Source organism: Pelodiscus sinensis, chromosome 27 (genome assembly GCF_052426305.1).
Source record: "Pelodiscus sinensis isolate ZL-2025 chromosome 27, ASM5242630v1, whole genome shotgun sequence".
Taxonomy (NCBI): Eukaryota; Metazoa; Chordata; order Testudines; family Trionychidae; genus Pelodiscus; species Pelodiscus sinensis.
Window position 1 is genome coordinate 7,308,020 of NC_143078.1, and position 20,838 is coordinate 7,328,857.

The 20,838-nt window shown below is 52.7% G+C and overlaps 1 protein-coding gene across 2 annotated transcripts in view; it reads left to right on the top strand.

Annotated features, from left to right (window-relative positions):
- SLC41A1 (solute carrier family 41 member 1) overlaps positions 1-17,902 on the top strand; it is a 37,378-nt gene extending 19,476 nt beyond the window's left edge. For both annotated transcript variants that reach the window (XM_075909923.2, XM_075909924.2), the window contains 8 exons: positions 5,424-5,495; positions 5,697-5,841; positions 5,926-6,072; positions 8,029-8,176; positions 9,771-9,850; positions 10,437-10,571; positions 11,986-12,134; positions 15,512-17,902. In XM_075909923.2, coding sequence (XP_075766038.1) covers positions 5,424-5,495; positions 5,697-5,841; positions 5,926-6,072; positions 8,029-8,176; positions 9,771-9,850; positions 10,437-10,571; positions 11,986-12,134; positions 15,512-15,697 — 1,062 coding nt within the window. In that variant the 3' untranslated portion in view covers positions 15,698-17,902. The remainder of the gene's footprint in view (positions 1-5,423; positions 5,496-5,696; positions 5,842-5,925; positions 6,073-8,028; positions 8,177-9,770; positions 9,851-10,436; positions 10,572-11,985; positions 12,135-15,511) is intronic.
- The last annotated feature ends 2,936 nt before the right edge of the window (positions 17,903-20,838 follow it).

A 20,838-nucleotide genomic window follows, 5' to 3' on the forward strand; every position in this document is an offset into this window, starting at 1 on the left:
AGAGAGAGGCATAAAGGGGGGCGGGGAGCAGGAGCCAGTGCTGGGGGGAGCTGGCTTAAAAACTGGTTCCCCCCAGCACTGTCTCCGCAATGCAGGGGAGGTAGAGCCACAGTGGGAAACGCCGCGAGCGGGGACTGAAGCAGCCTCTGCTCCTGCTGGTTCTGCTGCAGTTCTGCTTTTGAAATATACAAGAGCCCCAGTAGGGCTCTTGTACATTTCAAAAGCAGAAGCCCTGCAGGGAGCCAGCAGGGACTGCCCCACCGGCAGGAACCTCACTGGGCCTTTTGTACATTTCAAAACCTCGGGTGCTCCCTGCGGGGCTTCCACTCTTGAACCGGAGCTACAGTTCAAAGACGGAGGCGCCCTTATCGACTAATCGAATAGTCGATGGAAATCCCATCAACTGTTCAATTAGTTCATTAATCTAAATTTAACACCCCTAGTTTCCTGGGTTCCTCAGCCAGGGCGCCCGCCACACCAGCTTCACTGGTGCCAGGGATTTCCTAGCTGGGGCTGGGTCTCTCCAGTCCCCTCCTGGCCCTGCTGATGGGGGAGCTCCCCAACAGCTGCTGGCCCAATCGGGGCTCCTCAGCCGCCGCATTCTCTTAGCTGGCTTCCAGTCCCAGCTTCCGCTGCTGTTTGATCTGGCAATATCCGTGACCCTGCCAGACCACAGACGTTGCTGGACCAGAGAGTCCCAGATTTGGGAGGTTCCACCTGTAGTTTGTGGCTGAGCTTATGTGCAGTGAAGCAGAGGGGGCATCCTGCCACTACCCCCGCTGCCTAGAACCGTTCCCATTGCTCCTTGAATCGAGCCTCTGCCACGCTTGGCCCTGCTCCCCTCGCTCCTAAGAAGCCAGCAGAGAGCTGGCCAGGGATGATGTGCCAAGTACTGGCTGGCACACCGCGCCGGCTGCCGAAGCCCAGCTCCAGTCTGTGTCTCCAGCTGACGGGGGAACAAGCTTTCCCCCTCGTGCTAGGGGGGAGCAGAAGAAGCTGCAATTCTGCCAGAGGCGAAGGCTAAGTGGGAAGAAGCTCATGTCTGTGCAGGCCGAACTTTGTTTGCTCTTTCGCTTGGGGAAACCAGTCTCCTTAGTTTCTCCTTATTGTTGGGTGCGTGGAAGGGACATAGGGCCTTGTGCGGGGAGGACAAGGAGTGAGCCATTTCCTCAGCTGGCTGGCGTGGCTAAGCGTGCAGCCCCACAGAGACAGACTGGCACCTCGTCTTCCAGCCCCATCCTTCCTGGCTGTGGTACTGGCCAAGGACTGGCGGGGAGTTGCAGCTAGCCAGGCTGTGCAGAGGGTGGCTGGAATGCCAGACTTTCCCATCTCACAGCAGGGGCCCGAGGCTCAGCGAGAGCAATGACCCGGCCAGCTGCCTCCCTCTCACGAGGGTTGTAAAATCCCATTGACTTGGTTAAACGGGCTGAGCTGGAGAGGCCTCCCCACCACAGGCAGTGACTGCTCCGGAATCTGCCGTGGGTCCCGTGGGGCTGGAGCAGCCCCCCGCTCATAGTGGGTGGAGAGTTGCCCCGACTGGCTAACTAAAGCCAGAAAGCATCACCCGCTGATGAGGGTTACTGATTAACCCCGTTAACCTTTCCCCTCCCTACCTCTGAGGCTCTGGGTCGCCTTGTGCTGCCTGCTGACGTGCCATGGCCTTAATCTGACCAGCGTGGAGAAATCAGCTTGGCTCCCGGCCCATAACGAGATTGGTTATCGTAGGGTGCAGGGGTCACATGCTGCCTCCAACTTAAACTCCCTTCCTTCTGACTGCCCAGGGTCCTTCTGCATACGCATGTGAAGGGACCAGCTGACCCATCTGGCTTACTTTTCCGTCCCCCTCTTGCTCTGGTCTGTCCTAGACATAGGAAGCTGTGTGGAGGGGCAGCACAGACCTGTCCTCCAAGAATTAGCTTAGGCCGAGGTGGCTGTGCTGTCTCTGCGGGACGACAGCTGGGCCTGGCTTCCATAGGCCATAGGTTTCTCCCCAACCGGTTCCTTTCACAACAAAGTAAGTCTACACTGCACGGCTATTTCGGGGTACCGGAAGCATCCCGAAATAGATACCCCGCATCGACACAAGCCGCCCGTTACTTTGAAATATTTTTCGAAATAATAGGAGCGCTCTTTCGGCATCCCCATAACCCTCGTTCCACGCGGGATAAGAGATGTCTCAAAATAGCACGTTTTTTCGAAATTTGGCGCTGAGTAGATGCCCCAAATCTCAAAATAAGCTATTTCAAAATAGATTTGAAGTAAAATACGCAATTTGCGCTATGCAAAAAGCATATCATATTTCGGGTTGAGGGTGCTGTGTGAACACACCCTTAGGACGCAAAACTTTCCTGTATTAGTGGATTAAAATCTGGTTGCATCTGACTACAGCCAGGTTCTGTTAATCCTGACCTGATGGCAGGAATTGAAGATCCAGCTTCATACTGAACTAAAATACCCACAGTGTATGTCCTGAATGCCCTGTAAGTCATTTCTTTCCCCTTGGTGAACTGGCCGGATGGCAGACGTTTCTGAGGCTGCCCCTTAAATCTAGACTCCCTTAGTGTCTGAAGACTTATTTTCAGGCATGGCTGCTTTTCCTACCTCATGCCATGTGCCCTCGTAACCTGAGGCCTGGGACTAGAATTGAAATAAGACACAGATTCCTTGGACACGGTCGGTCAAATTCCCCGTGACGCCTTGCGCAAGGAGAGGGGTGTCGCCCGTGAGTCGTGGCCACATTCTGAGGCGGGCAGCTATTCTGTTTTACGAAACGGACCCAGCCGACTGGGCCGGACGCCTTTTTTTTTTTTTTTTTTCCCCTCCCCCCCTTCTTGTCCTGAACAGTTACAAGTTGCCATGCTCCCCCCCAGAAATGGCTGCATGTCAGGAGTGGACAGAGTGCTTTGTTGGAGCCTCTGGTTTGGAAGGGGCTTTGGAAATGTACCAGGAGGGAGCAGTCGGGGAAGCATGCTGATGGGACGTCCTGCTGCTTGACCTTGATTTCTCTCTGGCACAGAAACGAGAGGGACGGAAACTCCCGACACATCCGTGCTAGCTGTTAATGGCCTCGTGCTCTGGGGAACCCTTTACTCGCGGCTGCTGCCTCTGCATAGGCTCGAGCCAGGGGCTAGCAGGCAAGATGCCTGGGGTCTATTTCTGACACTCAGTCGCTCTGACCTTGTCTTGTTGCTTCCCCTCTCCGTGCATCAGTTTCTATTATTAAATTAGACCCAGCGCTCCTTCCTCTATCTCCCTGGGGGGTGCTGTGATGTGTAATGTCTCCCACTGGCCTAACCGCTCTGAGAGGGGCCGCGCCGGTTGCTACGGGAGGACGGCAGGGCCTCCTACAGTCGCTCTGCAGCTGTGGCAATTGTTCAGCAAAGTTGCCTGCCGCCAGATTACAGCGACGGTCCGTCCCTTCTGTTTAAACTGATCGGCGCCTTTGGCAGCCCCTCTGGTGCCAGCACAACCCCTCGTGCTGTGGCTGCTTCCCGCCCCTCATCAGGCTTCCCCGGGGCATTGGCTTTGTTTACGCAAAAGAAAAACTCGCCTTGCCCTCTTCCTGGCCTTCCTTCTTATCAGCGCCCAGCCCGCGTTCTGATAGAGTGACCCAGGACAGTGTGACCCAGGATCGGCCGGGAGTCGTGGGATGAGGCGCTCCATTGGGAAATGATTGGCACTGTCGTTTCCCCACGCCAGCGCGGGCAGAGGGGGAAACGGAGGAGGTCCTGCTGCCATCCCAGGTTCGCTGGCAAAGCCTCTGCCAAGTGCTCTGGAGTCCAGAGTCTGCCTGTATGGCAGGCGTGTTAACCCTGCTTGTGCAGCTCCAACGGAGGCAATTGAGGGGACTGGAGTGTGGTTTGGGGCTTAGAAACTGAGCGTCCCTGCCACCCTGCCCTGTGCTCGGAGCAGTAAGCCCACATAGGCAAATATAACTTAGATAGGGCCACGATAAGGTGGGTGCATAATTGGCTGGATAACCGTAGTCAGAGAGTAGTTGTTAACAGTTCTAAATCCTGCTGGAAAGGGATAACAAGTGGAGTTCCTCAAGGGTCTGTTTTGGGACCCATACTGTTTAATATCTTCATCAATGATGTAGATATTGGGATAGAGAGTACACTTATTAAGTTTGCAGATGATACCAAACTGGGTGGGGTTGCGACTTCTTTGGAGGATAGGGACATAATTCAAAATGACCTTAGCAAGTTAGAGAAATGGTCAGAGGTAAACAGGATGAGGTTTAATAAAGAGAAATGCAAAGTGCTCCACTTAGGAAGGAACAATCAGTTCCATACATACAAGATGGGAAGCGACTGTCTAGGAAGGAGCATGGCGGAAAGGGATCTAGGGGTCATAGTGGACCACAAGTTGAATATGAGTCAACAGTGTGATGCTGTTGCAAAAAAAGCAAATATGATTCTAGGTTGTATCAACAGGTGTGTTGTAAGCAAAACTCGTGAAGTCATTCTGCCGCTCTACTCTGCACTAGTTAGGCCTCAGCTGGAGTACTGTGTCCAGTTCTGGGCGCCACATTTCAAGAAAGATGTGGAGAAATTGGAAAGGGTACAGAGAAGAGCGACAAGAATGATTAAAGGTCTAGAGAACATGACCTATGAAGCCAGGCTTCATGAACTGGGCTTGTTTAGTTTGGAAAAAAGAAGATTAAGGGGGGACATGATAGCGGTTTTCAAATATCTAAAAGGGTATCACAAGGAGGAAGGAGAAAATTTGTTCCTCTTGGTTTCTGAGGACAGGACAAGGAGTAATGGGCTTAAAGTGCAGCAGGGGAGGTTTAGATTGGACATTAGGAAAAAATTCCTAACTGTCAGGGTGGTCAAATATTGGAATAAATTGCCAAGGGAGGTGCTGGAATCTCCCTCTCTGGAGATATTTAAGAACAGGTTAGATAGACATCTGTCAGGGATGGTGTAGGTGGAGCTTGGTCCTGCCTTGAGGGCGGGGGGCTGGACTCGATGGCCTCTCGAGGTCCCTTCCAGTCCTATTATTCTATGATTCTATGATTCTATAAGGGCGCATTTTCTCCTCCTTCGCTGCTCTGGCAGGCCTGGGGTGCAGGCTTCTCTTCTGTGTGCAGGAATTGAGGCCCTTGGGAACCCCAAAAGCGATACAGGAAGCCCTCTTAACTCATGCAGCACTCTTCCCCTCTCAGCTGCGGGGGAGGGGGGGAGGCGGGAGGGGAGCGGCCATCTTGCTAGGACCCACATCCCACTGCTGGAGCCATGGGGAAGGCCCCAGGAGGGGGGAGCCTTCACAAATGGCGACTTCTTGGTTTTTCTTGGATTGAGCCCCCGTGGGGCACGGGCCTTGCAGGAGTTGGTCCCCCAGCCCACGACAAATATACAGCCACCGCGGACACATTGACTGAATGCGGGGCTCAGTTTTTCCTTGGTCTCTAATTCCAGGTTAATATTGGGCAAATGGACACCCCCAAGGAGCTCTGGCGGATGATCACGGGGAACATGGCTCTGATTCAGGTAAGCTGTGTGGGAATTGGGCATAGCTGGGGGGCGTGGCAGTGATTGGGTGGAAGGAGGGTTTAAATACTGACCCGGAATGTCCAATGGAGAAGCCTCGGGCGCCGTAATTAACCCTTTCCCCTACCAGCCAATCTGGGACTGGTTTCTCTCCCTTCCCAACCTGTGTCCGGTTTAACCCCTCCCATGCATGTTTGCTAGGTTCAAGCAACAGTGGTTGGCTTCCTCGCTTCGATGGCTGCTGTGATATTTGGCTGGATCCCAGATGGGCACTTCAGCCTGGACCACGCTATCCTGCTGTGCGCCAGCAGCGTCGCCACGGCCTTCATAGCGTCGCTTGTGCTGGGTAAGACGGTACCCCTCTGGCCACGCCCGCTCAATCTGAGCCGCCGGGCCCTCAGGCTGACGCTGCTTTTTCTTCTGGGCCTAGGAATGATCATGATCGGCGTCATCATCGGCTCCAGGAGGATGGGGATCAACCCAGATAACGTGGCCACCCCCATTGCCGCCAGCTTGGGGGATCTGATCACCTTGGCGCTGCTTTCGGGGATTAGCCGGGGCCTCTACCTAGAGCTGGGTGAGACACATAAGCAATGCTGCCCTTTCTTTGCGCCTGGCCCTCTATTCTAGCTGTTCGTGGGGAATTGTATAATGTCTCATCTTGAGCCCGCCTCACTCAGGCATATTCACAGTAACAGGAGGGAGAGAAGAGAAATATCTTGAATCTTTGTAGGCCACGCAGGGACAGAGAGACTTGGGGGTGCATGGGGTGCACCTTCCCTGTCAGGCTAGGGGTGGTTTTTGTCAAGTGCCAGAAGCTAGGAAGCACGGTCAGTGTCAGGCTTGGGGGAGCCGTGGGAATCTGGACCTAAGTGAGGGTCCCTCGCAGCGCTCCCGCTACATTGTTTTTTATGTCCCATGTGCAGAATGAATTTTGTTGTGTGCACTGGTGTGGAAATGTGCGACACGGCCCCTTCAAATTGGTGCACATAACAAAATTCGTTCTGCACGTGGGCGATCCGTGGCAGGGTTTGGAATATGGGGTGGGTGGGTATTTTGGGTGCAGAAAGGGGGCTCAAGGCTGGGGCCAAGGGATTTGCAGTTGAGGAGATTGGACAGGGGTGCAGGGTCTGGGCAGGAGTTAGGGTGCAAGGGGGCTCAGGGTTGGGGTGTGGGGTCTAGAAGGGAGCTTGGTTGGTAGAGTGGGCTCAGAGCTGGGGTAGGGGATTGGGTTGTTGGGTGCTTACCTGGGGCAGCTCCTGTTTGGTGGGGGTGGGAACGGTTATCTCTGTGCCACCCCCTGCAGCTCCCATTGGCTGGGAATCGTGGCCAATGGGAGCTGCAGTGAGCAGCTCCTGGTGATGCGGCTCCAGCTGGGGGGAAAGGAACAGCAGCAAATGGAGCCTGCTCCCCTGCAGCAATGGCTGGCCCAGAACACAGGAGTACAGCCCCTAATGCCCCTTGGTAATCCCGCCCTGCTGCGAGGGCCAGAGGAGCATGCTTCTCCCCCAGCCATGGCAGCTCCTGACCCCCTGTGCCTCTCCCCCGGCTGTGAAGCTGAGAGAGCCTTGATCCCTACTAGGCAGGGGTGAAGGTAACTTAAGTTTCTTACAGGTACTGTCGTGTTGCGCCCCCGGGGGGAGGACTCAGGGCAGGGGGCTGGAGGGGGATGATATGACAGTACCTCTAGGTGTAGGAGTCCAGCTTGGGGGTACAAGGAGGGTCTCAGGGCAAGGGTGTGGGGGGTGCAGACATTAGGGCAGAGAGTGGGGGGGCTCAGAGCGGGGGGATATGGGTGGGCAGGAGTCAGGGCTGAGGCTGGGAGAGGGGGATGAGGAAGGGCACCAGGCAGGGGGTTGCCCGGGGCGGGGGCAGAGGAAGAACACAGCAGGCTGTGCACTGTTCCTCACTCGCTACTCAGAGGAAGCAGGAAAAGCAACAGGGACCCTGCCTGTGCAATTGCAGCCCCCTGAAATGGTGGCAGGATGCACTAGAGGCCGGGACAGTCGAGGGGGGGAGGGTGCAGCTAGCTAGCCAGCCTCTCTAACTTGCCTGGCTGCCTACTGCTGAGCCGGGAGCTGGGCTAGGAGTGCCTTGCTCTGGCCGGCTTCTTACCAGAGCGCCACCGTGGGGCACGCTGGATTACTTGCCCCTCTGCTAGGAGCAGAGCTGTGGCCGCCTTTTTGGTTAGGACACGTTTCCAGGGAGAGGGAGGGCGTGGCTGCTAGCTTTCAGCCACCAGGGAAAGGCTGAAGGGGGTGAGGGGCTGGAAACTGGGAAGCCGGCTTTTCTTGAAGGCACCTCCGCCACAATACAGGCTGACCCGGGGAAGGCAGCCTGGGCGATAGCGTAACCCCCAAAGGTGGGGGGCCACATCTGGCTTCCGCAGACTCTCTCTGGCTCCCAGGGGAGCTTGTCGTCCCGGATGTCAGAGGGGAACTGGGACCCGGTCTGCTGCCCAGCGCTGCTTGCGCGTTGCAATCCCATCGCGTCCTGCTGGGAGGGCTCGTGAACCCGCTGCCTCTCTTTTCAGAGGACAAACCGTACGTGAACCCTTTGGTGTGCGTCTTCTTCGTCGCCCTGCTGCCGCTCTGGTTCATCGTTGCCAAGAGGAACCCTGTGACCCGAGAGGTGCTGTACTCCGGCTGGGAGCCCGTCATCATTGCCATGGCTACTAGCAGGTAGGAAGGCACGAAACGACTGTCCAACTAGGACGGGACCCCCCCCCCGGCTCCCCTGCAGGTGCCCACCCACTGTGCATAAGCATGGGAGGTGGTGGAACCCAACCCCTTCAAATTTTCAAGTTCAGATCTACAGCCAGTAATAGAGCAACTATAGCGCATCCCTCCAGCACATGTGGGCTGATTCTGCTCCTGGGGGGTGCTCCTCTGGGACGGAGAGCAGCATTTCCCCTGCTGTCGGTCCAACAGACTTTACCGTGCACCCAACGGCTATCTCCGCCCTACCACAGAGCTCCCAAGGAACTGTCTGTCTGCTGTCATCTTAGTGGCTAAGGGTCCCACCTGGATCAGGGCCTTACCAGGCGGGGCACTCGACACGTCCCGCCCCCTTCTCCGGAGGGATGCGACAGCCAGCACATAGGCCGCCCTGATGGAAGGCAGGATAAGGGACGCCCTGAAGTTAAGGAGGTGGGGGCCTTACCAGGCTGGCCACTTGACAAACCCTCAGCGAGACCGTCCCTGTCCCATAGAGTGGGAGGAAAGCAGTATTGTTAGCCCTGTCCCGTAAGTGGAGACCTGAAACACAGAGGCTGCATGATGATGGGGCTCCTGCCAACTCTGTCTCGGGGCGTCGCCATGTTAGTCTGTAACTTCAAAAGCAACGAGGAGTCCTGTGGCAGCTTGGAGACGATCGGAAACGTGTCGTGTCATGAGCTTTCGTGGGCAAAACCCACTTGTGCCTGCGAAAGCTCGTGATGCTATCTATATTTGTTAGTCTCTGAGGTGCCCCTGGATTGCTCACTGGTTTTAGGCTAGTCTCTCTTTTCCATCAATGTTCTGTATTATGCACCAGCTTTGAGACCCCCCAGGGTCCATCTGCAACTGCTGCCATCGCATAAAAGCGGCATCTAGCTGCCTGTGTAGTGTGCACTGCAGCAGCAACCCGCTGCACCAAGCGTGGCCATTGCTTCTCGTGCCGTCTGTCATGGAGCGTGGGGGAGTCACCGGGCCCTGCACCCCCATCCACAGCCAGATGTGACTCTCAGCCAGCAAGTCGAACAGGTTTATTCATTGACAGGGACACAGCGTAGCACAGACGTGTCATGACAGGAACCAGGAGCCGTCCGTGCAATCCATCTTGGGGAGAGCAGAGCCCAGAGCCAGCCCCCCCAGGCCAGCTAGGTCCCTTCTCCCTAAGCCAGCCCAAAACACTCAACTCACACCAACTCATAGCAACTGGTCTCAGCCCTCTAGGCAGTCCCGCCTACTCCTCCATCTTGCTTCCTGGGCCCAAGGTGTTCTCTGCTGTCACCTGGTCCTCAGGAGAGGAGAGACTGACATACTTCCACAGTGAGTTGTGCCCAGCCTTCCCCTCCTCAGCCAGACAGTGTTGCAGTGCCCAGGGAAACTGAGGCACAGACACAGAGTTACTCCAGAACAGCACAGGACAGTAGAATCACATACAACACAACTAAGCAAGCAGAGTGAATACAGTCCTCGCTACCTCACATCCTCGTCCGTCCGTGGGAGTCTTTGGATCTTCTCATGGCCCTTTTCTCTTGGGCATCAGCTTCTTCAATATCTTCCCTTGCAGCGTTGGAGGGTTAATCTTGGATAAAACGGTGTCGGATCCAAACTTTGCCGGGATGGCCGTCTTTACGCCGGTGATTAACGGTGAGTTGGCTTCTGCTCTGCCAGCGAACCGCCCCGCAGTGCCTGCCAGAGTGGGTGAAATCTTCAAAAGCGCCCAAGTCCCTTTTTCAAAAGTGATTTAGGCGCCTCCATCAGTAGATACCATTGGGATTTTGGCTCCTAGGCTTGAGACTATGTTAAATGAACATGTGATCTGCCTTTGGATTGATACTTCAGTAAAGATGGGCCTATGCGTTTAAGAATATTTTATCCTTTTCATGCCCCTTCCCTGTTTCTTGAGCATGGGTCTGAAACTTCTGGTCCTTCAAGCTCCTTTGCTAGTAGCGCTGTGGGTCTTCTCATGCTAATGATGCTGTGACTCTCTTGGGCATGTGGCAGTGAGTTCCACAGGTTATGCGCTGTTGTAAAACAAAATCCTTAGCCATTTTAAACATACTGCAGCAGCTGGCCTGCTGGGCTTGCGTCCCACACCTTGCGCTTCAACGAGGCTCCACGATAGTGCAGTTGCATCGGTGGTTGTCAAGGGAGGCAATAGGGCCCTGTGATTTCTCTCTGGTTGTTTGCGTCCTGTGGCACCGGCTCTCACTGCTCCCCCTTCGGCCTCCAGGGGTCGGTGGCAATCTGGTGGCCGTCCAGGCCAGTCGCATCTCCACGTACCTCCACATGAGCGGAATACCCGGCGAGAGCCCTGAGATGGCCCCGCGCAAGTGCCCCAGTCCTTGCAGCACTTTCTTCAGCTCAGGTATCTGTGGCGGGAACCCGGGCGCTGGGATGTTCTGAGCGGGCGCGCTTCCGGGTCACGGGCATCTTGAAACGGCTTGACGCTCCCCTGGCTCAGCTCGCATTGGGGGAGGGATAGTGCACGGCGGGGAGATGGGGGCTGGGAGGCAGACACAGGCATTGGCCTGGCCTGCTGACAGAGACTGTCGCAGTGTCCTGCTGGGTCGGTGAGGGGGAGTGTTGCAACAAAGCTGCCTGAACGGCAGGGGTGCCTTTGAGGCCCCTGGCATTGGCACGACTGATGTCAACTTCCCCGCCACCCCCTCGATCGTCCCCAGGTGCATTTGGGCCGCAAGAATTTGCCTCGAGGCTGCCGGCGGCTCGTCTCGGCCTGCGTGCCTGCAGCAGCCAAAAACGCTCCTGTGGATGGAGGCTCCATAAAGTTTCCGTTAGTGAGCAGCAGCCCCAGATGTTTCGAGGGAGGAGGGGCACAGGGGGAGGAGGGACACGGTGAAGAGGGGATCCTGACTTGCATTGCGTGCCACGTACGTGCTGAGATGGATGCTCTGCAGTGCACGGGGCAGGGCAGCCTGCAGCTTGGGAGCGAATAGGCCTGGCTTCCCAGGTGCTTGGTGCTGAGCGGGTGCTTTGTTATCAGATGTCAGCATTATCTGTTGCAATACAAGCGTAGGGTAGGGATGTAAAGGGTTAACCAGTTACCCAGTAAGCATTCATCTTCCTGGCACGCTTACCGAGATCACCAGCTAACCAGGCCTGGCCGCAGCAGCCGTCTCCTCGCCGTGTGGGGCAGCGGGCCTGGTCCAGCCAGGGCAACCCCCCCCCACACACAGTGTGGGTAGCTGGCCTGGCTGGTGCTCCAGGCAAGGCAGGCCCACCGCAGCACAGGCCAATGAACTGGTTGAATGTACAGTTGATCTGGTGAACATTTGAAACGGAATTTTACATCCCTGGCGTAGGGAGGCATCCAGACAGGGTCAAAACTACCAGCGCCGAAAGGGGGCAGATGCATACCTTAGAAGCACCACGCGCCTTGTCTTAGTTGCTCTGATGAATTCACTACAGTGAATTCGTCCTTCCCTGGAACTGCGGAAAGCTGCGTGCTGAGCACCGGCCGAAAGGTGCCTCTTCGATTGCCGCTGGGGGCCGTGTAGCGCCTCTTCGCTCCCTGTCCCTTCCGCCCCGTCAGTGCGGGGAGCTATCGCTGGTTCTAGTGAGGGTGGGTCTCTACGGCAGCGTTCAGAGTCTGGGGCATTTCTGTTAGGCTCCTTGCACTGATCCCGAAGGTGCGTGGAGCCGATATGCTGCAGCACGCGATTGACGAGGACATTGTCTGGTGATTAGCGGGCGCCCACCCTGGCTGCAGGGTAGCATTGTCGGTGCAAATCCTGAGCTTTGTCCTCTCCGTTTCTCGCCAGATGTAAATTCCCGCTCTTCCCGCGTGCTCTTCCTCCTCGTGGTTCCTGGGCACTTGGTTTTCCTCTACACCATCAGCTCTATGCAGGGCGGGCACACGACTCTCACCCTGATCTTCATTGTCTTCTACATGATGGCTGCACTTCTCCAGGTAAGAGCTGGCTCTGCCCGGCTTGTCTCCTGGGAGGCGTGACTTGCAGCATGGATCGTGATCCCCAGGCTGGAGTAAGGGAGCTAATGCACCATCTGCAGTAGCAAACTGGCCCATTACTGCAACGGGTTCCCCTCCTGAAAAGAAGGTTTGTCCCTTTTTGTAGTGGCAGAGGAAACGGTATCCGCCCCAGTTCAGTGGGACCCATTGGCCGACGCTCCTTGGTGTAGACAGACCTCCCAAGTGGGATGGAGGGGAGATGCTTCCCCCCAAGGGCAATTGGCATGGGGCGGAGCTACAAGTACAGCTGGCATGACTCTTGCACCTGGGACAAACAGAAAAGATCTCGTTCTTATTTGTATTTAGGGTGATGTCTCGTCGTCCCTGTGATGGTCCAGGACCCTTCTGGGCTAGGCACAGTAGAGCACCTGTCCATGCTCCAGGAAGCTTACACAAAACTGGGGATAGAGCATTAAATGGGCATCTCCTGGCCCTGGTCTCATTCTGAAACGGAGAGATTTGGGTACTTCGTACTGTACCAAACGTTCCCCTGTGCACACAGCTCTCCTCAGGGGTGGGGTGAGAGCAGGCCACATGAGACCGATGTCTGTCATTCACTTAACATCCTGTTTGGATACTGCGGTGCTGAGGGCAGCCTGAGAATCAGTGGGGCTGGCTGGTTTGGGGTCCCTCTTTCTCTGTCCTTATCTGTTGTATTCCTCCCTGCAATGTACCCTCCTTGCAGGGACCCCACCATTGCACAAATGGGTGTCAAAGGAGTAGAATTCAAATTCCCGTAGAACAGAGCAGCCCCGTGGTAAACTGAGGCAGTCCTGTCTCCTTCAGCCATCCTGTGAAGAGGAGAGCATTGGACTCTCTTCTGTGCTCCGGGCGCTTACTCTACTTCGCAGCTGCTTTACAACCCGTGCTTGGCTTTTAAAATCCTCAGGTGAAGGAAACTCGCCTCCTTGGTTGTGAAGAGCTGAGAGCGCCTTCTGGGTCTGTAGCCGTGTTCAAATGGCGGCAGAGAAACCAGGCTGAGAAGAGCTCAGTGTCTCACGTGACTTGTAGGGCTCTTCCTCCCTTCCCTCAGCCTTTCCCTCACAGGGGAAACCAGGCTGGGCTGCCAGCATTGGGCTCGGATACTCCTAACTCATTCTGCATAACATTCTGATCAGGGCTTGAGGTGAAGTGTGTGCATTCAGTGAGGATCTGGGCATGGCAGGAGACTCGGGCAGCCAATATATCCCTCCCCTCCTACACAGGCAGACAGAGGGGAGACTGTGGCCAAGGAGTTGTCTTACTAAACACAGCCAGCGCCTGGTGCTTGTGGAAGTTGTTACTGGTTTTAGCAACCCCCTAAAATCAACAACTGAGTGGAGCTTCAGGAAGTGAGTCAGAGCATTGACAAGAAAGAAAAATAGAGCGTGCTAGAGCAGTGTGTCTCCACCAGTGGTACGTGTACCCTGAGGGGTACTCGAGAGAAGTCTGGGGGGTACGTCAACACAACTGAAACTTGGAGAAAACTGAATTTTTGTTTTAAGTTTTACAGCGTTTTATAATTTTTGTACTTTTTACACCCAGAAATTTCATTGCCCGCCTGGCTACAACTAAGTTGTTTAAACAAATGTGTTGCAACGGTAGAAAAAAATGTTGTGTGTCTGAAAACTATAAGTACTGGGGGTACTTATTTATTTTTGAAAAAGGAGTACTTTATAAAAAAAAACGCAGGACAATGTAGCACTTTAAAGACTAACAAGATGGTTTATTAGATGATGAGCTTTCGTGGGCCAGACCCACTTCCTCAGATCAAATAGTGGAAGAAAAAAGTGGTTTTCTTCCCCTATTTGATCTGAGGAAGTGGGTCTGGCCCACGAAAGCTCATCATCTAATAAACCATCTTGTTAGTCTTTAAAGTGCTACATTGTCCTGCATTTTGCTTCAGCTACCCCAGACTAACACGGCTACATTTCTATCACTATTCTTTATAAAAAAAGGTTTAGAAACACTGCACTAGAGCAGACGGAAGCACCTGCCAATCCTGTCGCTGCTCTGAGAGCGCTCGCCTGCCCCTGGGAAGCCAGGACTCTGCTGTTCCAGCGCAGCTCTGCTTTCACGGGGCTTTTTGCTCACCTCCTGAGGCACCCGGGTGTGAAGATGGCATTGGATCCTGCCTCTACCACCCTGGCTCTGAATCCATTTGCCCCTCTTTTTTTTTTTTTTTTGGTTAGAGCTGTGACGTGAGCTAAAAACTTGGATGTGGGCAGAGGTGAAAGGAAGCCGGTGCGCTGCTCTGGCAAGAAGCAGCTGGCCAGCTGGGGCACTCGGCAGCAGGAGGAGGCGTGGCACACTCCCCGCTGGGCTCCCAGGGCTTCCTGCTAAGTAGCCAGACTAAAGGGGCACGCTGGAGTGTGTGTCTCATCCCCCCTCCCCCAGCAGTCTGGGACTGTCCCAGCCCTGATTCCCTCCCCTGCCCCCAAGTGTCATTTAGGGACTGAAGGTGGGGCTGAAGTCCCTTCCCTCGAGATTCCTATGGGGATGCTGCTGCTTGTTCCCTTTGCGTCAGGGGGCTGGCATGCCTCTCTGTCCTGGCTGGAGCGGGAGGGGGCAGAGGAGTGAGTGGCCCACACAGAGCTTCCTTCTCCCTCCCTGATGGTGAAGAAAGAGTACCACAAGCAACCGCCTCCTCTGAATCTTGGAGGCAGGGCTTAGCCCCCCCCCCCTCCAGCCTCCCTAAATAGCACCCTTGCCCCCTGCACTCCCCCCATCCACACATAGCCCCACCCTAAGCTCCTTCTCACACCCTGAGTCCTGCAACCCTCATCCCCAGCTCCCAGGCTCTTCCCCTGAGCCCCCCCCCCCCCCCCACACACACACTCCACCCCACACTTACATTTGTATCTATAAGAAATTTATCCCAATCCCCCCGCTCTCCTGCCTTGACCTCTGCGTGGGGCACGTGTGCAATACAGCAGTACCTGTAAGATGTGTAAGTTACTTTCACCTCTGCACGTGGGTCAGACTCTCCTCATTTTGGAGGCTTTCAGTGAACTCCCGTGTATACCTACAATCAGCTGCTGGTGGTGCATGGGGTATTAGAAAACCTCCCCTTCCTGCCTAAGGCACAAAGGAGACACAACGTCCCATCTGTGGGTCTCCCTTACTGGAGATTGTTCCTCTTAACCTTACTGCTCTGACCCATCCCGTAGCCTTGAATGGGATTGATAGGGCCTCGCATGTCAATCAAGCTGCATTGCAAGTGTCTGAATAAGGAGGACCTTGAAGAACCTAGGTGGAAAGCCATGTCCATGGCAGAAAGGGACATGAAGGTCTGGATTAGTCGCTAACATGGCTCTTTCCTCTTGTCTGTCTTCCAGGTTCTCATTCTTCTCTACATTGCTGACTGGATGGTGCATTGGATGTGGGGTAGGGGGCTGGATCCCGACAACTTCTCCATCCCTTATTTGACGGCGCTGGGTGACCTGCTTGGGACAGGTCTCTTGGCTCTCAGCTTCCACATTCTCTGGCTCATCGGCGACCGGGACGCGGACGTGGGAGACTAGCTCTCCCCAGTGTCCTCTTCTTTCCCCCTTCCCTTCCTTCTGTCTCCTTTGGGACTTCAGCTTTGATACTGGATTCTCATTATTTTCAATGGGAATTTTATGTGGTTTATATTTCAAGCCAAGTTTGTACAGAAAAATCTAGTTTTAGGAGGGACAAAAAAAATGTAAGACAATCACCAAGTGCAATTTCATAGCTGTAGCGTTTGAACCAAGGTGTTACGGGAAACGTTGATTGACCAGTCAGATCATAAAGGAAGCCCACCCACCCCACCTAGCACGAGAGGTAAACGGTCACTCATATGGTTCATAAACATTCAGTGTTCAAGATGCGATTCAGGCTTATTTTAATTATAAACTGAGCAGACACCTCTCAGGAGGGAACACCCTATAACCTAGGCTTTGGGGCAGCCCCATTTCCTCTCTCTTAGCCCCACTTTGTCTGATTTCTAAAGTAAGCATGATCCTGGTTAGGGAATTAGCTTGTGTTTGCTGGAAAGATCCCTTTTAAACATCCACTCCCGCACCCATGTGCATCTAAGGAATGCTCCCCTGATTGATTTGAAGCTTTAAAACAGAACCCTAAAGCAGCTAGATTTTTAATTGCATGTAGGTCTTTAGTTTTCCTCTTTAAAAAGAAAAGTCTGAAATGCGTTCCTCATTCACAGCACACGCACCCCTGCACCCGTGTAGTGGCTTTTATTTTCTGATCCTGGGTCAACTTCTGCACCTCTCCCACAGGCTCTTTAAAACCATGCTGTTTTTCCTCCTTTGGGGCTTTTCCCTGAGATCTGGGTGTTCTGATCAAGAAGTGGCCAATGTGTTAACATATGACAGTCAATGTGTTGTGTAGAGCTTTGACCACCTTCATCCTAAGTGAAGCTTGGGTTCAAGGAGCAATTGTTGCTGATCTGAGCCACCCCAGAAAACTGGTTAGTTGCACGATACTTGAAGTATGGCTGCATCTTGGCTCCCTGAAAAGGAGGGATTTGCTGGGAAGACTACCCCACCTTGCCCTTACCATGGACTGAGCAAGATCGCAAAGTGCATCTGTCGTGACCAGAAATAGACCCATGTTGTATAATTCCCATCTGGAATTAGCTTAGAGCTTTCCCTGCACTTGAGAGCTAGAATCCTGGTTTAAGGCCAGGCGTGTTAACCGGTTTGAAACTAAAATGGGAGTTTCATCATGGACCGATGAGAGAACCAATACCAAAAAAAATACAGGAACCTATATAGATATGTAAATCAAACCACATTTAAGGTCTTGCATGCCAGGAAAGATAAGAGCCAAGGGACCACTGTCTAAACTGGGAACTAGTAGAAAAGTCATTTCCTGTTTCATGCTGTTTGTGGGACTCCCCTTTTTTAGGGCCTTTACTGGTCTGCAAAGGAGACCTGGCTTAAGTAAACATTTGCCTTCAATCACAGAATGGCAGCTCTGAATAGAGGCAGTCTTGCAGATGCCTGTGCTAGTAGAGAAGGGGATTTCCAGAGGGTTTTCATGCCTATGTTAGAAGGCTTCAGAATTGCTCTCTTCAAACATCACTTTTAATTGAAGCTCTGATGTTCACATCTCTTCACCCCAGTGACGTCTCACAAATCCAGCTTGTCCTGGACTGCTTCAAAAGTTTGCTGCACTGACGTCTCAATTTCTTGGAGACCTTCCCTTGCCCCTCAACGTTAACAGAGGCAGAAAACTGTCCACTTGCTTCCATGCCCAGTACCAAGGGATACATTTGAGATTTCCTATCCCTAACACTTAAGCTTTTAGTAGATCTCCTCTTCCTCTTATTTTTACACGCCCCATCACTGCTCAGTTCCCAAACTAAAGATTTGTGCCAGTGAAACAGACACACCCATCCTGGTCTCAGTTACAAAAATGAGGGAGGGAGAAGTGATTGTTTTAAGAGCCATAGTTCTCCTTGGATGACGTACCTAAATTTTTACAAGGTGGAGGGAAGGGTAAGCACTTAATTTGCATTTAAAAGAGCTTCGAAGGACAATTTCTTTTATTTTTCATCAGTTGAACTCAAATGCATGTGTACTTTAGATCTGGCTGCAAGATGAAGAGAATATTGGGTTACTCTTTGTATGAAAATTAGAAAAGACTGTCTTAAATATTTATAGCCGGTTATAACTGAATTGACAAATGTCAACTTAACTGATTTAAATTATATTTGGTAAAATAAAGATGGCATTTATTTATGTGCATTGTGGCCTGGGTTTTTTTTTTCCCCCCTTCAAGCTATCATTTCAGAAGACTGCTAATCCTATTAAAAACTAGGCGGTGTACTATTAGCAGAAAGGCCTGATTTCTGTTGACATCCATACCAGTTCTACCCGGATACCATACTTACCCTTTTCTGTAAACAGGGAGTGAGAAGAAAATCCACTTCCTCTATTGGTAGCCAAGTTTACCAGTTTGATGCTGGCATGCAGAGTCTTGTCTGATAAGGAGTTGGCCATTGAATACACCTGTGTATCTTCTCATGCAACATAAAACTAGAATAGACCCTGCTGGTATGAATTAGATGTGAGGTAACTTAGGGCAACTGTGGAAAAGCAACCCAGCAGATGCTTACTCAGTCACCAAGAAAGCGCTCTCCATAGCGATATACACCTTGTGCACTGGATTGGGCGCAGACAAAGCCCCTGAAAGTTGGCTAAAGGGAAATTGAAGATGAAAATTAGAAAAGATTTCCCCTACTTAGGAGATATGTAGAGTGGCGCAGCTTCCCCAGTGAAGCGGTGGAAACAACATTGTCTGAGGCACTTAAAACCAGACTCCATGCTGGAAAATGCAGGGAGCTTCTTTGTGCTGGTAGGGAACTGAACTGATGATCCAGTCTCAATGTTCTTCAGCCCGTAGAACTCTCCAAAGAAAAAGACTGAATCACAAACAGAGGGATGGATAGGGTATGGAATTTCAATTAAATATTTCAAGTGTGCAATGGTGTAACCATGTAAAAGCCCTTTGTGACACAATGCTTCCCTGCAGCTCTGTCTCGGCAGATGTCTTGGTTGTGTAGTGTTATCGTTGGCCTGAGTTCGATTCCTAGCCAATGCAAATTGGAAAGAGAGCACCTGATGTCCCAGGGGATTTAACAGCAGCCTTTAACTAGCTGAAAGGGGGGGGGGGGGTCCAATGAGGATGGAGAGAGAGAGAGAGACTATTCTTGGTGATGATAGATAACAGAATGAGGAGTAATAGTCTCAAGTTGCAGTGGGAGAGGTCTAGGTTGGGTATTAGGAAAAACCATTTCAACTAGGAGAGTGCTGAAGCAATGGAATGAGTTCCCTAGGGAGGTGCTAGAATCTTCATCCCTAGAGATTTTTGACAAAGCCCTGGGTGGGATGACTTAGTCGGGGTTGGTCCTGTTTTGGGCAGGGGCTTAGACTCAATGACCTTCCGAGGTCTCTTTCACCCCTGTGATTCTAGGACAGGTGTGGCTACAGCTGGATCTGCACGCTAGCAGAGAGAAATTCTGTTACAGCTTCTGCAGCAGAATGCATTCAGGAGGATCCCAGAGAACTTACACTGCTACTTCATGTTCAGTCACCACAGGGCTGAAGGAAGACGCCATGCCAACACCTAGGGGGCATCTTGGCCAGGGATGCCATGACAGGCCCCTACTCTTGACAGATCACCAGAAGATACCCAGCATTGCTCAGGTCCTTAACTCAGATAAGTGTTGTTTTTCCATTGTTCCGGGATGGGGCAGAGGATGAGGTGTTCAATAAGCAGGCTGCCCAGGGGAGAGAGGACAACCCCAGCCCTCTGTCACTGCAGCAGCTTATAGCCAGGGGAGAAGTGCCTCTCCATGGCTGCTGTGGCAGGCACAGCTGGAGGAGAGGTGCATGTCCCTCAGCTGGGGGGCCAGACAGACACACAAACAAGCTACCACAAATACACAGTAGATGGCAAGATTCTCCCAGCTGGTTACATAATGCAGATAGAACACGGGCTGGAAGCCCACCCCACTGGTCTGGATCCTATCAGCTAATGATGTTCTTGAAGGAGCTGCTTGGCACTTTTAGGAGCAAGGTCCCATACTGTCAAGAGTGTGGATCCCATCCACTGTTTCAGAAGGGAGATGAATGCAGCTGTCCCGGCTGGCAGCAGAAAGGGACACAACTGGTCAAAGCGTTTACACATTTTAAATAGAAATGATTTTCCAACAAAATGGGAACTTTCACCAACAAAAAGAAAAATCCTACTTGTTAAAACTGGGAAGGTCTGTTGGAAAAACAATCACTGGGGTGGGTGGTTTTCTCCAGGGCAGGGAGTGTGAGTACAAGGCAACTTGCCTGTCAGCTTTAAGGATAATCTTTTGGTTCAAGGATTATAAACTTAGCCACTTGGCTAGCAGATCACTGAGCAGACAGCCAGGAAGCTGGAGTGTATTGCCACCAGATTTCAAAGTGCAGGAGTTCACCCAGTCTGTGGAAGGTTGCTCTCCTGTCCCTGTTAATGCTAGCGGGTATGTATGAGGGGTTTATTCATGCAGCACATCTGGCTTAATTGATTTGGAGCATGGTACATTATCTGAATTAATGTTTCGCCGAGTACATTGTGCCTTAATGCATGTCAAGTGCAGCAGCCACTTGATTAAAGATCCTTTCTGGGCCATGGCAGGCTCATCTTGGTGCTCTCTAATAATTCAGCTTGTTGTAAGGATCAATGGAATACAGGTAAAAATTTGTATGCATAGCAAGCAACAGGTGTCCAGTGAAAAAGATAGATTGCAGTCTGCCAGCCTCTACCCATTCCAGCCATTGCTCTGTGCTCAGATGGCTGCCTGTAAATTCAACGTGAGGTCTGGGCGGAGGATGCCTTTTGTTCAGCTACACCATGTGCCTGAGAACCCTTGGCTGTTTTTGTAATTACGATCTCTGATAACAGGGCATCTCTACTATTAACACATATCTCCTCTTCTCCTGTGACCTGTGAGCAAGGTCTATGGTGCCTAAAGGACTGTCAGGCACATACACAGGGAATGCTAAATAACCTCCCAGACATGATGGTGCTGGAGGAGCCCACAACCAGCTGTCTGCAGCTGCAGACTTTTTTCCTTTTTTAAAAAAGACCGTGGGCCGTTTATTATCCTGGATGGATGTGCTGTTTGACTGCTTGGCTGAGC